At 32.4% G+C, this 17,288-nt stretch overlaps 1 protein-coding gene across 4 annotated transcripts; it reads left to right on the forward strand.

Annotated features, from left to right (window-relative positions):
* Nucleotides 1–5,100: 5,100 nt before the first annotated feature.
* LOC145798512 (ornithine aminotransferase, mitochondrial-like) lies at nt 5,101–15,539 on the forward strand. 4 transcript variants are annotated; one of them, XM_082886365.1, is made up of 10 exons: nt 5,101–5,341; nt 7,726–7,834; nt 9,269–9,499; nt 10,569–10,728; nt 10,906–10,961; nt 11,313–11,465; nt 12,170–12,267; nt 13,405–13,485; nt 14,143–14,376; nt 14,443–15,539. In XM_082886365.1, the coding sequence occupies exons 1-10, from the start codon at nt 5,193–5,195 to the stop codon at nt 14,456–14,458; spliced, it is 1,287 nt and encodes a 428-aa protein (XP_082742491.1). In that variant the 5' UTR covers nt 5,101–5,192; the 3' UTR covers nt 14,459–15,539. The 4 variants fall into 4 exon arrangements, with proteins under 4 accessions (XP_082742491.1, XP_082742490.1, XP_082742493.1 ...); XM_082886364.1 differs by having other exon boundaries at nt 15,154–15,539; XM_082886367.1 differs by lacking the exon at nt 7,726–7,834 and having other exon boundaries at nt 5,102–5,341.
* Nucleotides 15,540–17,288: the final 1,749 nt, after the last annotated feature.

Here is a 17,288-nt window from a genome sequence, read left to right on the forward strand (position 1 = left end):
CCAAGTTTGTAGAATGAGGTTATGGGTAAAATGGGCTAGACCTATTGGACCCAAAACAAAAATCACACACGCGCACTACCACCGTCTATATGTTCGTCCGGTCGGAGCTAGGAGCGTCAGAGTAACTCCAGTTTTGTCAAGCCAGCCTATGTGCCTCACTGCGAGGTTCCGAGCCTATCGTGTTAAGGCTTAGGGGTGTTTTTGCAATTCCCCCTTCTGCACCGTCTCACTATTTTGTATAGACTGAATGTTTACCGTACTGTTTAATAGGGTTGAGTCCCTGGTCGGAATGATTGTAAATATTGTGCATACTGTTCTGTACTGGTTACGTATAATGTGTGAAAAGTCTTTTTGCATATAGACTGTCGCAGCTCATTGGGCATTGTTTATTTACTGTTTTGGCTTCCGCCAGGCCCTGTACTCTGTTTTACTGTATTACTGTCCTGCAGGCCTTCGGTAATCTCGGATTACTGGCCGGTTACGGTGCTAAACCCATAGGGCCGGGTTTGGGTCGTGACAGGCATGGATGAATAATCCCTTTGAATCAACTGATATGTGAGAATATATGGAAATACTTTTAGGAGATTCAGTTTTTAATATATATTTAACTTTTAAAGGAAAATATAAGGAGACAATTAGACAGCTTAAAGGACTAGGAGATAACCCATGGAATTTTACCAGTTTTATAAATGAAATGCTTATAGGATATGACCCTTCTAGAAGAAATGATTATACTCAAAATATAGCATTAACTGAGTTGGATCAGATAACATTAAGAAGTTGGAAATATGTTGTACCCTTTACCAAAGAATATTTAGCCATAGCAGCCAAAACTGAGACAAGTTTTGATGAAGAAATAGGAAATAAATATTTTAGGAAATTACCAGAAGAATTAGGAAGAGAGATAGAAAATAAATGAACAATTTATTATGCCAACTTACCAGCAAGAATAGCATCAGGAGAAGTAAGCATAAGAGGAGTTTTAGGAATAGGACTTATAATAGTTTTCAAATTTTGAAAGCTTAGAGAAAAATGTATAGAAGTTAAAATACAGAAAGATTTGAAAAAACAAAACTATGATTTTTGTAGCAACATAATATATACTCCTCAACAATATGAAGATAAATATAATAAGAAAAAAATATAAAAAATATAGAAAAGAAAAATATTGGAAGAAAAAATATAGAAAACCATAGAAAAAACAAAAATTCATTAGGAAGAGTAGAACTTTTAACAGGATAAATTATAAGCGACCACCTAAAGAAGAGAAAGATAAAAGAAAACAGAGACATGTTAGAAAACCTAATAGTAACAAATGCAATTGTTTTATAGGTGGAGAATCTAATCATTTTGCAAAAAACTACCCAAAAAGACAGAGGCCTAATACTAATAAACAGATAAAAAGACTACATATTATAGAAGATTTAGAAGAATATATAGTTAGCATAAATAGTGATGATTCAGAAGTCTATAGCATAGTCAGTGATTATGGATATTAAATAGAAGTCAGGATATCAAATAGAAGCCATAAGTTCAGATAGTGATTCAAAAAGTGATACAGACATAGACAATCTTTTAGGACAACTTAACCAAGAAATATGAATACCCCATTCTCATGATAATTTTTTTATGATGGAATGCAATGCAGATACTGAATGTCAACATAATTTTCAGATAGATTAGGATTTGATACTACTAGATGCAGTTATTGTAATTGATTTCCTGCTAAATGTAAAAGAGCTCAATATTTATTATGCAGTATAACCTATTATATAATTTGTCTAGAAAAATTAAATATGACACACAAGATAACACTAGAAAGTAACGTTGAGATGTGAGAAGATCATAGTATAGAAAACAAATAATTACAACTAACAATTGGAGAATTAGAGATATAAGTAAGAGAACTTAAACTATAAATATATGAGATAGAAACTAAGACTAATTTTAACATAAAATATTTAAAAGTAAAAAATAAATAGCTTAAACCCTAGATAGAATAATTTCATACAATACCCTAAAAAGATAAAGGCCCCGTTAGGTAGAACTGTGGAAAAATAATTATAAATTATAACTTAACAGATTATGGCTTATAGCTGTGAACATAAGCTGTTAATCTGTTTGGTGCAGCTGTGGGATTGTTGATTTAAGCAGTATAGTAGTATTTGGTTAATAAGCTGTAAAATACCTTTTTACTGTATAATTGTCCTTTCTGCCCTTATATGATATAAAAATGATTATTTTATCATTTTTTTCAGTTTTCATTTTAAAAAAATTATTTCATTAATAAAAGTTAATATAATTTGTATTAATTAGTATCAATTAATATAAAAATTGATACCTTTGATAAAAATGTAATGGAAGTATTATTGTTACAATTTTTTTCCATTATAAATTAATTAGTATCAATTAATTGCTTAATTAGTATCAATTAATAATAAAATTATTAATTAGTATCAATTAATGGCTTAATTAGTCTCAATTAATTCTAAAATTATTAATTAGTATAAATTAATATTAATAATTAATTCATTACAAAAGTATACAATATTAATTTATTAATAATTAATACCAATTAATATTGATTTTTTTAATTAATATTGATTTGTTTCTTTTTCTTAAAAAATATACAATTTTTTATTTTTAATTAATATAAAAATATTAAATTTGAATTTATTAATAATTAATATTGACGAGGGTATTTAAGTAATTTTAGTCTCTCACACCAACTGTGCGCTTAAGTCGAAAATTTAAGCACCCCTAACCAGCTTTTGAGATAAGCTGAGAAATAACTAATTTAAATTATAAACTGATTAACTTAAACTACACCAAACACAACATTTTAATTTAAATTAAGCTAAAATGTAAAATAAGCGACTTATAAATTTTGCCAAATACGCCTAAACTTGTTAAAGAATAGGAACTCTTTGAAAAAAATAAACTTGTTGAAGAATAGGAACTCTTTAGAATTAGTTGCTTTTCATTTTCATCCCCTCTCCAAGCCCTAGGTTTGACACCAACTCCGATCGAGCCCCCAGCACCGACGGAGATAGTGTCCGATTGATCCCTCTCACCGCCATCGCGAAGCTTCCATTCTACAGCCCCATTGTCATCGCTAGGGTATTGCAAAGACAAGATCATATCAATCAATATTTCCAAAAAAAGGTTAATCATTGTTTTCTATTTGATTTTATTCCTTCAGTATAGTAGTAGTAGATTGAGGATTTTTTTTCTACTTTAGTTCTAAGTTTTGAGAGTATAGTAATGGGTTTGATGCTAATCGAGAGATAAGAAATTTGATTAAAGTCTTGTTTTTTATTATGAAATTTAGCTGTGGAAACCCATATTAAAATACATTCCTTTCAAGTATTGTTTTTGTTATGAAATTGGATTAAAATTGATAAGAATTATCTTATGAAAGAGAATAATATGTGAAGTGTACATGAATTAGTTCTGCAATTTTCTAGCTTAACAAATAAAATTGAAGTCAAAATTTTAATAGACCAAGCTGAGATTTTTTCACTTCCAGTGTCTAATTTACAGCTATTTGTTTATATTGTAAATGTAATTATACTACCTTATGTTGTTACTCTCTTTTGTGAACCAGTTGAATTATGAAGATAGTTGGATGAGATGGAGCAAAGTAATTGTAGTGATTATGAGTGAATTGAGATTCGCTTATTCTATTCTAATTTTATGATTTTTAATATGATGGGGATATTGACAATGGGCTTTATGTTTACCAAAATTTTGTTTTTAATTTTTCAAACCAAGTATGTTTAATGTATGCGGATGTTCAGTTTGTTTTTTTTGAATGCTTTTTTATCTATCAATTATAATCCACTTGTCAATTTTTATTTTTTTATTAATTTTTTAAGGATGTTGTTCTCGAAGGATTCAACGCAATTGGTTTGACATATTTTGTAAGGACTTCGGTTAGGGCCCCGAAAACTCAGGGCTGGCCCTTTTCTGTTTAAAGAGATGAGATATGATGGCAAAATTATCCTTCCAATACTCACAAGGACAAAGTTTTCATCAATTAAATCACACCAAACTCAACCTTATCCTGGGGAACGATAATGTGCAGCCGGGGCTCTTGAATCGGCCCAATCAGATGATGACAAATTAGAGGCTATGTAGTGCATTCGTGGAAAAATTATTTATTAGTTGATTCTGGGAATCTCAATCACAAATTTTTATCTCTCATTTTTTTTAATTACTTAATATAAAACTATGATTCTTCACTTTCTCCATTACAATAAATGCGTCATGTAGTGATGATCAACCAATAACTTTTCAACAATGCTATGTATCATTAAATTTTTATTACTAACACCACCATTAATGATGTGACAAGTAAAAAAAAAAAAATTAAGACACAAAACACATGTGACAGTAGGTCCTAGTGCAACCACTAATTAGTGGTCTTTATCATTTTTCATAACTTTTAGCAGAGGTGACGTACGCCGTAGTAGTGTATCCAATTCTATCCTATCCTATCATCTATTGGATTTCATACGTGTACTCCACTGTAAACTCTTCAATCAAAAAATTTTCAAAATCAAATCGTGGAGAAACTTTGTAGAATTATATAAAACTATACAGCTTGTTTGATTCTAATTTTTAAAAAATAGTTTTCAAAAAATTTTAGTTTTTTATTTTTTTTTATTTTAATGTTTTCAATCAATTTTTTTAATATTTTAAGTAATTATTTTCAATTTTTAGACACACTTAACATAAATATAATTTAAAAATATAATATTTGTGAAAAAAAATCTTTAAAAAATACATAAAATATCAAAAAATATATTAAAAAAATACAACAATTCAATACATGTTTCGTATTTTTGTGTATTTATTAAAAATTTCTACTCCAATAAAATCCTACAATTAAAAAAACTCACTTCCCAAGACTCAAGATTTTGGCCGCGGATACTTTCTGTTGGATATTGACATATTGTGTAGTCGACGAGAACTTTGGGAAATGTAGCTGACATTTGCCTTTCATCGCATAAAAACAACGATCAACAAAAAAAGGATAATTACTCGAGAGAGAGAGAGAGAGAGAGAGAGAGAGAGAGAGAGAGAGAGAGAGAGAGAGAGAGAAGGAGAAGTGGAATTTCATCGAAGAAAGTTGAGCAATCGGATGTACAGAAATAGAAGTGGTTGAAGCATAAAAATCGTCATCGACAATGGCTTCCAAGAGGCATTTGCAGAGTTTGTTCAACAGAATTTGCAGGGAAAGTAGATTTATTAGGAGTTTTGGTGCTCTCTCTGAAAAAACCATGCCTTCCTCTTCTCAACACCTCATTAATTTGGAATATGAATGCAGTGCCCACAAGTAATCTCTCTCTCTCTGAGATCCTTTCCATATAGTCTGTATCTGGATACACAATTTTATTTTTATGTTTATGTTTGTGTTTGTAAATTTGTATTTTCTTTTTGGCATCTCATATTGGATATGATGTTTGGTTTGGATAGAATTATTGATGGCTTAGGATACTTCTATTTTAGTGGTGCTTGGATTGAGTGATTTGAGTAAGAAATTAAGTGAAAGAGAACTCTTTTCTTATATAAGTGAAGTGAGAAATGGTAAAAATTTGCGACAAAGAGAGCTATTTTAGTGGTCATTTTGGTCCCTATACCTTCCATTGGCTCAATTTTGAGCTTAATTTTAGATTTTGTGTCAATTTAATCCGATTGATAACCTCGTTAGTGTTTTTGATACAAAATTATTACTGAATTGGTTAAGGTTAATCACTGAGTTGAGTAACTTTATAATTTTACCATAAAAAACATGACATATGCCACTTATGTGAATATTTTCCATAAAAAATACTAAGAGTTGTAATCAGTTGGACCAAATTGAGACAAAATTATAAATTCAAGGTCAAAATTGAGCCAAATGAAATTATAGGATCAAAATGACACAAGGGCTAAAATACAGGACTACGGTCAAAATTTGTCCTATTTTATTTTATAGGTTTTATTTCTCATCGAAAGTGGTGAGAGATTTTGTGGGAAACAAACGGATATTTGGTGGTGAGATTTAGTGAGGAACAGGCTGATTGGTTTTATATCTCATCAAAAGGGCCAGTGCTGTATGTCTGGCCCTTCCCCATTGCAACTTCAGAGATCTAAGTTTTGCTTAATTGCAAAGATATAAAATTGAAAAAGGTTTACATAATGTTAAGCTGATAAAGTATTTCTACTCTTTCTAAGAAACCGTGGCTAAGAAACTATTATGTATAGTTGCTTATGTTGAGTTCTATCTTTTGAACCTGCATCACTTGTTTCAGAGAGTTGTGAAATATAAAATATACAATTGCCTACTCACATTTGTTTTGAAGTTCGGTTGGATGCATTCGTGCTTAGAACCCAAATTGCAGAATAAGGCTGCTACAGGACAAAGAATCCAGAATTATAATACTTACTTACCAGTCTAAAGTTCCTTTATTGTGTATATTTTCTGAAACAAGATCAATAAACAAGAGGCCAAAAAAACCATTGGGAAAAACCACCATGAAGACAGATAGAGGATCCATTGTACTTGAGCTTGCAACTTCAATGGAGTACTTGTCATTCTGATTTGTTGTCATTTGCTTTCTCTGTTAAATTGTGAAGGAAGAAACATGATTGAAACACCCCTTAGCTCATTTGAATGACCTCTTCCTCATTCCCTAGAACAGTGTAACTTTTATGCTGAAGCAATTTTCTTGTACAAAAAAGTTCAAATGGTGCCAAGTTTCCCCTTCAGTTATCATTTTAATAATTTTTTTCTAAAAGATCATGTACAGTAGTTAGCTTTTGTATTAGAAGAAAATACTGGAAGAAATGCATAATATGGTATACTACCACAAACGTATCAAATATATGTAGTATACTACCACAAGCGATAATTTGATAGAAGAATAACAGCTTTCCATACCAAAAAGAAAGAACGATTTATTGCTATAGATAGGCCAAGCTCATTGTGTCTTGTATATATTGCATGCGTCTTGCTAACAAAGAAAAAGACAAAAATTAAAAAACAAAAAGCACTTGTCACCAATTTCAAAACACTTTTCATTGATTTAATTTTTTTTTTTAAAAACATTTTCACCATTTCCAAAATGCGTTTTACACAAATTCCAATATTGAAGCTTGCCCCAAGGCACTTGTTAGCATTTGCCTATGAAGCATGGACACCTCTTCGCAGGTTGCGTACAGGTGTCCGACACATGTTGGACATGGACACACTCCAAACACGTGTCAGACACGCTGGAAAGAGTTGGACATGCTGGGACACTTTGGACACGCTGCGGACACTTCGGGACACGCTGAGGACACGCTAGGGACACGTTGAGGACACGCCGGGGACACTTTAGGAACACGCTGAGTATTATTTTTTTCAAAAAAAATTATAATTTTTAATTTGTTTGCTAAAACAGCATACCTAAAGTTGATAAATTTGATGAAAATTAAATATTTAACATAAAATACATATTAAATATTTAAAAATATTCATATAATAAAAATATATATTTTGAATGTGTTCCCAACGTGTCGTGTCCTGCACTTTTTGAAAATTTACGTGTCTGTATCATGTCCGTGTCATGTCATGTGTCCATATCCGTGCTTCTTAGGCATTTGCCATGTTGTATAACATCCATCATTGATGTGGGTTATTTAATGTGTCTTGGTGGATTTTTACTTATCCAAGTCACTTTTCTGGCTGAATCACAGTTATCACCCCGTTCCGATTGTATTCTCTCAAGCGAAGGGATCATCTATATGGGATCCTGAAGGCAACAAATATCTTGATTTTCTCTCAGCCTACTCTGCGGTTAATCAGGTGAGATTTAGGGGCTGTTTATTTTAGTTAGTTATATCTTCATATATACCTTGTCAGAGAACCAACATTGTACTGGATGTATCCTTTTGCCTGCCAGGGGAGGGTTTAACAAGTTCATCTTGGGAGGCCAATGTAAATAGGAAGGTAAAATTGAAAAAAGAAAAAAGAAGATGAAGTGTTTTTAAAATTATATGCATGCTAAAGACACTTACCTACTTGAGTAAGCTATACTGCCCAACTGAAAAAGTGGATACATATGACATTGAAATTTCACTTAAATTGTCAAACTTCTACAATTTTCTGAGAAAATTGGCCATTGGACTCTAAAGCTTAAAATTTGTAGAAATTTTCAAATAAGTTAAATGACAATGAAGAAATTTGAATATATATATATATATATATATATATATGTATGAGATTAAAAAAATGAGACATACAGGTTTTTATTTTAAAACAAGTTTGCAGCTGAGGGGAAACTGAATTTGTAAGCCATGCCTACTAGATGCAATTCAAAGGTTATAATTGTGTGATCAAATTTTCAAATAAATAATCTCAACTATGAAATGTTTCTATCATACTTGAATGAGGTATGAACTGTCAACCATTTAGACACCATGATTACATTTTGTGCATTCCCATTTTTTTATTTTATTTTTTTTAATGGGTATCCATAAAAAAGAAAGAAAGAAAGAAAATTCTTGTAAGGTTAGTCCAAAGATTGTAAAAAGCTTAAACAAGGTTTCTGTATCGATAAACACATAATACTCATGTTGTATTCTAAAGCAAAAGCACTAGCAAATCTTCTTACACAATAGCTGTGGCGCTGGGGCTGTAGTTGTTGATTCATGATATGTGTTGTGTGTTGTTTTCATATCTCTCCATATCATGTACCTCGACTTATTTATTATGTACTTTTAAGATTTTTTTTACCATCTTTAAAATAGGTAGAGAACAATTATATATACAAATCAGAAGTGTCTTGCAAGAGTGAAGGATTAAGTAGCATGATCACAACTTGCCATTGAATTGTTCTCTATAGTAATATTTTGATAAAAACTCTCTTTAGCGCTAATTTTTTCTTAAAATTTCCAAAAAAAAAAGAGAAGAAATTGAAGAGTGCTTGTGTCTTGTGTATCTGCATTGCATTTCCACATGCTTTATGGAGATGTATACATTTGCATCAGAGAGGGCAGCCTATGGGATAATATAGAAGTTTGTTATAGGAAATGAATACTTCTGAAGGGATTATTTGTTCTTTACATCTGTCTTGACACCAACATGTTGATAGAGCCCAAAGGCGATGAAGAGATCCATCTATAAACATTTATAGCCTACACTTGAATGGACTTATTGTATTGGTTCACTTCACTTTCTTTTTATTGCATTGCATAGCAAACGGAGGTTAAGTTCTAACTTAATAGCTTCTTTCTGCAGGGACATTGTCATCCAAAGATTGTTAAAGCATTACTAGAACAGGCAGAAAGGCTCACTCTTAGCTCTAGAGCCTTCTATAATGACAGATTTCCAATATTTGCAGAGCATCTAACCAGCATGTTTGGTTATGAAATGGTCTTACCAATGAATACTGGTGCCGAAGGTGTAGAAACAGCTCTGAAGTTGGCAAGGAAATGGGGCTATGAGAAGAAAAAGATTCCCAAAGATGAGGTACCAAATACGTCTTCATCCCAATGTCTTATGCTTAAAAACAGTGCTTCTTCAAATTTTTATTATTTATTTATTTATTTTGGAAAAGGAACTCACATACTTGATTTAGGTGTACTAGTTATGATAATCATTTATAGAAAATTCCTCGATCCGTCTCCTTCTTTATCTTAGACTCCAAATGTCTGTTTTAAACATACCTAAAATTTCTGGAGTCATGTTGGTGGAATTTTTAATTTCATTTAGCAATGTATTTTTTTCTTTATTTTCATCCCTTTCTACAAATTTCTGGGGTTCATTAATCCAGATAGCAGTCTGCATTTATTATTGCATTGTTTATTGGGTCTTGCAAAACAAGTGCCCATAGGGCACAAGGAAAGACAAAAAAGGAGAAGAACACGATGCGCCTTTATTAAATTGAATACACTTTTCATTGAAATCAATACGCTTTTCAATCTTTTCACCAATTTTCAAGACACTTTTCACCCCAATTCCAATATTAAACAATGCCTCGAGGGCATTCGTTAGCATTTGCCTGGTTTATTAGGGGTATTTATTCATAAATCCCTTTTTACCTACTTATGTTCCACTTAGTCCAAATTATTTTCTTATATTCTAATAAGTCCTATGGTTGATATAGTTACCAAAATACCCCTAATAATAATAAGGTAAAGCGTGCATTAATGTTCACATTGATAGTGTGTATGTTCCATGATGTAAACATTCACACTGTAAAATTTATTTAATGTGAATGTTCATATCATCAAATTGCTGAGGGTACAAAAAATATTTGTAAGGGTAAAATTGTCCATAAAATACCTTAAATATGAGAATTAGGATTTGGTGGATCAAATGTCCAAAATAATAGGACTTATTGGAATACAATAATATCTTATGAACTAATTGGGATACAAGTACTTGAAAGAGGATTTTCTAATAAATTTCCCGGTTTATTATGGCAATTACTTTTTTAACATTTTAGCATTTAATGTTTTTTGTTGGCTTGTTGCCAAGTAGTATAACATCCTATTTGCGCTTTCGATTTTTTTATTCAAATAATGTCTTTTCGCAGGCTATCATTGTCTCGTGTTGTGGCTGCTTCCATGGTCGTACATTGGCTGTTATTTCTATGAGCTGTGACAATGAGGCTACTCGTGGTTTTGGGCCCTTGTTGCCTGGCCACTTCAAAGTTGATTTTGGTGATGAAGTTGGTCTTGAGAAGATATTTAAAGGTTTCTAAACATGGGAATTTTATCAATTATGATGATATTTTTAAATTACAATGAAATATTTTGCTCACAACTTTGGGCCTAAGAAATCTTGTTCTTATGAAATGCCATGTTATGTCAACTTTGGCAGATTAGAATATGAATGATGCAAATATATTATTTCTCTTTCATGGTATGCAGAAAAAGGAGATCGGATAGCCGGATTTCTTTTTGAACCTATCCAAGGAGAGGCTGGGGTATGTGTCCTTGGTAACTTAAAATATGATCAATTTGGAAATGTGCTTTTATTTTATATTTTCATTCAATCAGAGCAACAAGCAATGATAGGATAATAATTTATATATTATAATTTGTCGCTTCTAGCCAAACTGGCACATTATTTTAGGCTAAGTCGTAGCCATTTTCTTCAATCTCAATGGAACATATATATTATTTATTTTTATTTTTTGTGATATACTGTTTGAAACAAGTTCTATGGTAGTTTGGCCTGCCCTAGCTGGGGCATGGATGTATAATTTAGTGATTTATTTTCTGTTTCTTAATTTCTTTACCTTTAGATAATTTTGTTTCACATACTTTGTTGTTAGGTTATAATTCCTCCAGATGGTTATCTAAAAGCTGTCAGAGATCTTTGCTCAAAATACAATATTTTAATGGTTGCTGATGAGATACAAACTGGCTTGGCACGGACAGGAAGAATGCTAGCTTGCGATTGGGAAGAAGTTCGCGCAGATGTTGTAGTAAGGCCTTTTATCATATTAGATTCATACACCCCACTATTTGATTTGAATGTGGCTAACTTTTAAGTTTTAACCCTATTGTTTATATTATATCTGAAACCATATCAACCAAGTCAACTAAATCTATCGGTAAATATATTTTAACTCTTTGCTTTAGAAATTTTCTTTGGTAAGATATTTGCTTCATGAATTTGGTTTGCAAGTTGGTTCTTCTCTGTAGATGTTTTATTTATTCCTTTTCTACATCTCAAGGCATGGATCTTCTCTCCAGCACCAAGAAAAGGGCTTAGTTACAGGAAGAGAGAAATTTCAATGTGCAAGATCTACATTTTTTATTTTATTTTCAGTTCTGTCATCATGTTTCATAAATTTAAAGTCTAAAACACTTGTTTTCGAGAGGTTGTTGTGGCAACTATGTAACTTGATCCAAACCAAGTGATGAAATCAATCTAGGATGTAACTATCCTCAAGCTCGGCCCGCCAATTACGCTGGTATGAAGAACTTTCATTCTTTTATACATGTATTGACATCTCAAGAAAAATGCCTATTTTCTCAGTGTGTGTGAGGCAATATTCTTTCAAACTTTGTGTTAGTAATACTATATGAAACCCTGGATTGTCTAAAGTATCTGTGAATATTTTATTAACAGCTTAAATTTGCTTCCATGCTGTAAGATAACTTATTTTATGGTTACATTGTTCAGATACTAGGAAAAGCATTGGGTGGTGGAGTGGTTCCTGTAAGTGCAGTGCTTGCAGACAAAGATGTTATGCTTTGTATCAGGCCAGGAGAGCATGGAAGGTCAGACTTATGACTGCCTCACTTTTATTGATAAATTTGTTGGGTCCATTTTCGTTTCCCTGCCACTGAATTTGAATGTTGCGTACTTAACAAATTACAGCGTTAAGCTACCAAGAGCTATCTTGATTTTGAAAAGTAGCCAAGTACCCAAACCCCAAATGCAGTTCAATCACAGATAGACTGGTTACAACTTTTGTTTGAGTTAGGCGTGGTTATTATTCCATTTATTTTGGGTTATTACTGTGTCGTAAGCATAGTCTATTGGTACATAGAAACTTGGAATAAATCTTTGGGGTTCATTTCTCTGCATGATGTGTTTGACTGGTTCAATATGTCATGCCACCTCTGGAATATAACTTGGTGGGGGTGGTGGGCCAGGTCTAGTTTGGCTGCCGCACAATTGAATTTTGAGAAGTCATAGGAAGAGAACTCAACAAATGAAAGAACGAGTTTATGGATGTCGAGCATACATTGTCTACTTTTCTTGTTGAAGGAAATAATGGCTATGATTTATAGCTAGAACATTACATTCCCCCAGTTAGCTAAAAAAGAACAAGCTGCTCTTTTTCTTTTAATTTTTTTAGTTTTCCATCTCAATTTTGATGCTAAGTAGGGATAAAGTTCTGGTTCTAATACATGAATTCCCAATTGAATTGTGCTTTACTTGAACATCATGAATGGACTCATTTTAGCTTCTAATATAACTGTCACTTGATTCAAAACATTAGGCTTGTAGTAGCTCTTCCTGACCAACTCGAAACTGATATGATATTTAGGAGATTATAAGGTTACACTGGTATGTTCATCAGCTTATGTGGGGAGGCTTTGTTTTCACATACAACTTTCTCTCAGTTCACATACCATTTTTCATTAGGAGGTTGATTTCTAAACAAAACTACATGGTTCCGAAATCAACTTCCAAATGAAAACCAATAGTTCCAAAATCAACCAGAGATATAGCTGAATCATAAAGTTTTGTTCGGAAGGTGATTTCTGAACTGAGATAATGTGTGTGTGAAATAGAAGCTCCCGTTTATGTCCGATCTGTATTATCTTTTTCACTCTGTCATTCATAATATTGCTATGAGGCTACATTTTGCAGAAGCTGACATGGTTTTGATTTTACATTGTTATCAGCACCTTTGGCGGAAATCCTTTGGCTAGTGCAGTTGCTGCTGCTTCACTAGAGGTTATCAGAGATGAGCGACTCGCTGAGAGGTATTAATCCTATTCCCTGGTGTTTAGGATAGCAAGACTTATGCTATAATCATCAGACACGGGGCACTTGGAAGAAACTAAATTCAGAGAGTGTTCATTTGATTTGATTTATTTTTTATTTTTAAGTTTGATTTTCTATTATATATACTATTAGTACATTGAGTGAACTCCCTAATATTTTAAATGTCAGTTCTTCTAGTTGGCGGAACAAAAGGTGAATTTCTTGTGCTTGGCATTCATAAGTTGAGTTTTGTCATCAATTGTTTATCTTGTGCTTTACTCGATTTGCTTGGCTTATTATTGGGCTTGCAATGGTTGCGCTGGCATTTAGCTTCACTCAGCTCATTTAGCTAATGAGCTCTAGTCTAATGTTCAAGCTCGGCTCATTTCACTAATGAACAACACATGAATGAGCTTTTTAGCAAGCCACAGCCATGCTGTCATGAACAACTTGGTTCATTTGCAGCTCTACAGGCTTCAATCTATGAAAAGTTGTTAAACTACTTAGATACACTTAACCCCTTGAGTTTGTGATATTATCACTCCTAGCCCCGTCATCTGGGAATCTAACTTGGTCTTCCCTGTTCAATAATGTAAATTTGTTACTGTTGTCTCTCTCTCTCTCTCTCTCTCTCTTCACTACTTGTTACTCTGCAGATCAGCAAAAATGGGAGAGGAGTTTAGGCATCAGCTAAACAAGGTTCAACAGCAATTCCCTAATGTTATAAAGGAAGTGCGGGGAAAAGGCCTGTTTAATGCTGTGGAGCTTAACACCAAGAATTTGTTCCCCGTCTCTGCTTATGATATATGTATAAAGTTGAAGGAAAGAGGAATTCTCGCAAAGCCTACTCACGATACCATTGTTCGACTCACTCCTCCCCTTTGCATGAGGTAAGGATCGATGCTTGATGAATGTTTTATGGTTTCAATATGTTAAAATCTTATATTTATTCACAGGATCATCATGGTTTAGTGACGTCTTCACCGGGCATACCCTGTTGACAACTGTGTCATTCCGAAGTTTTCAATTGTTCATGCCACTTTTGAAGTGATGCATTGAGCTCAACTCAGTGAAGCGTCATACTAAGTATTTGGATTGACCATGATAACCCTTTATGTTCTCCACTTTTCCCTGGATGTTGTAATTCCCCTTGCTCCCGAACACACAATTTAAAAAAAAAGGGATTTTGACTTGGCGGCAAAAATGTGACTTTGTTTTATGGAACTAAATACTTCGCATAAAAAAATACATGACAAAAGGAGCAAATTTTAAATGAGAATGCTGTATTGCATGAGTGGCGTGTAGAGTTAGATTAAAAAGCATACATATGAGACCCGAGATAATACCAAATGAGGTAAATATAAAAGTTTGTTGACTTTGTTTTGCGCAGTGACTTTGTTTTACTGATATATATCTTGTGTGTTTCCAGTTTACCAGCACTGAATGTTTCCTAAATTTCTGAACTTGTCGTACACCCGTGCAGAATTCACATGTTTTAACTGTTAATACTTCTGACTTATATTTTGCACGGTCTATAACTGAATTTCTGAGATAGATACAATTAATGGACTGTATGACGAGAAATTAGTGTCCATAGCTTCCTATTTGTACTTCGTTTTTACATATTTGATATCATGTGATTTTCTGACCTAATTCGGAACTTTCAGTTTGGAGGAGCTCCAAGAGGGCTCAAAGGCACTGCACGACGTTTTGTAAATCGATCTGCCAGAGATGCAGAAGTCAAAGCCGAAAACAGTTCCCCCAACAACCTCAGATGTATGTGAACGGTGCGGCCGAAACTCCTATGATTCATCATAGGAACTCTGAATTACAGCCATATCATTACCTCTTATACTTTTATATATTGCACCTGGTACTCAAGAGCTGTGGTTTTTTTTTTTTTTTTTTTTTTTTTAAATTTTTTTTAATATTAGCCAGAATAAAATACTGCTGAGACTTCTTCACTAAGTTTGGATGTTGTTTCTTATGATTATTTTTCGTTTCATGTTTATAAAAAATTTTAAATTGTGAATAAAATTTTGTTGGGTACCAATTTCCGTTTTCAAAACATTATAGACATATCATAAAATTTTTGTAACTAAAAAAAAAGGTTTTCATTTGTTTTGAAAATAAGTTTTCTTTTTCTCCCACCTCCTTTTTACTATCTCACCTCGGCGACTCTCACCTCCAACCATTGTTGTCAATTGCTTCTTCTAACCATTGTCACTGGCAGCTGCCTCCTATTTAAATGTCACTTGGCGCCATTTGAATGTCACTTGGCCTCGATTTGAAACCTTGGCTAAGGCCTCAAAAATAATTGGGCCACCCCTTTGCATTGACGGAATAATGTCAAATATATTTTTTTTTATATTTAATTGTTCTAGACCTATATGAAAGTGTGAGTGGGTATGAGAGAGAAAGGTACTAACAAAGTGATATTGAATAATTTAGAGAGAGCGGGAAAGGGGTTTGATTTTATCCCTTATCACGTACATAGAGTTAGGGGTGTTCGTAGATCGGTTTTTAACGATTCGATTTATGATTTAGACCTGTTTGTATGTTTGTGGTTTAGGAAAAATTGAATCTATAATCGGCCGCAATGTGAGTTGTGGTTTGTATGAATAGGGTTCGCGAATGTAAGGACGGTTTGCAAATTGAGTTTTTACCTTTAAATTTTTATTTATTTATTCTTTTTTTAAAATTTTTTTTAATTTTTTTTTAATTTTTTAAAATATTTTTGATTGCGGGAGATTCAACACTATTCTCCATTAAAATTGGATTACAAAAAATTATGGTTATTTGGGATGATCTAAATAGGTATAATTTTTAACTTTTTACGAAAAGATGTACAGAAAAGTAAAGAGGTGATATGACTCAAATAAAATGTACTTATCTAAGGAGTTGTTTGGGATGATCTAAATAAGTGCACTTTTTGACTTTTTATGAAATATGGGTTGGGTTTAAAGTGATGTGGTAGAAAGGTAATGTGTCCGTCTACCACATCACTTCAAACACAACTCACATTTCACGTTTTTTCGTAAAAAGTTAAAAAGTATACTTATTTAGATCATCCCAAACAACCCCTTAACTATGATAGTGACTTTTTGACTTTTTGTGTTATGCCAAACTTAGCCTAAATTAGTGCACTTATATCCATCATGTCAAAAAACTAATATAGAAAGAAAAAAAAAAAATCACATAACTAGATTTACAAAAAGTTAAAAAAAAATCAATTAAATAATAAATATTTCAAACAAGACAGTGTGCGAAATTATTATAATGTTATAATATTAAAACTTACCAGTTTGATAATCAGATTAAAGTGAGTAAGAAAAGAGAAGATTAGGGTTATATATTTACAAAACTTATAAGAAAATCTGATGGTCTAGATTTAAAAAATAAAAATAAAAATTGTATACAAATGCGGGTGGGTGAGTGCTGATAAAACCCGCGAACAGCAAAATAGGAAAATCTTAAACCGCATCCGACCTTAATAATTTTGCGAAACCGCCCATATAGGTGAGGGCGGTTCAGATTGGACGATTTTCGCAGGTCAAATAACCCTATACCCAACCCTATTTAGAGTAGGTTGGATTTTCGCAGGTCAATTTTTAACTTTTAATTTCTTTTCAATTATATCACTTCTCTATTTTTTATATATATATATATTTTTTAAAACAATAAAAAAAGTTAAAAAAATTAATTTTTAACTTACTAATATATTAGTTGATTCTATTTATAAGGTGATTTTTTTTTTGAAACTTTTTACATGACATCTCTTTCGTCGTTTTTGTTCAAAAAT

This window comes from Camellia sinensis, chromosome 9 (assembly GCF_055761805.1).
Source record: "Camellia sinensis isolate YWXY chromosome 9, ASM5576180v1, whole genome shotgun sequence".
NCBI classification, from domain to species: Eukaryota; Viridiplantae; Streptophyta; class Magnoliopsida; order Ericales; family Theaceae; genus Camellia; species Camellia sinensis.

Coding starts and splice junctions, on each gene's coding strand:
- LOC145798512 (XM_082886364.1), top strand. CDS start 5,193: ATGGCTTCCAAGAGGCATTTGCAGAGTTTGTTCAACAGAATTTGCAGG. Junction 9,500..10,568: donor AAAAGATTCCCAAAGATGAG/GTACCAAATACG, acceptor GTCTTTTCGCAG/GCTATCATTGTCTCGTGTTG. Junction 10,962..11,312: donor CTATCCAAGGAGAGGCTGGG/GTATGTGTCCTT, acceptor CTTTGTTGTTAG/GTTATAATTCCTCCAGATGG.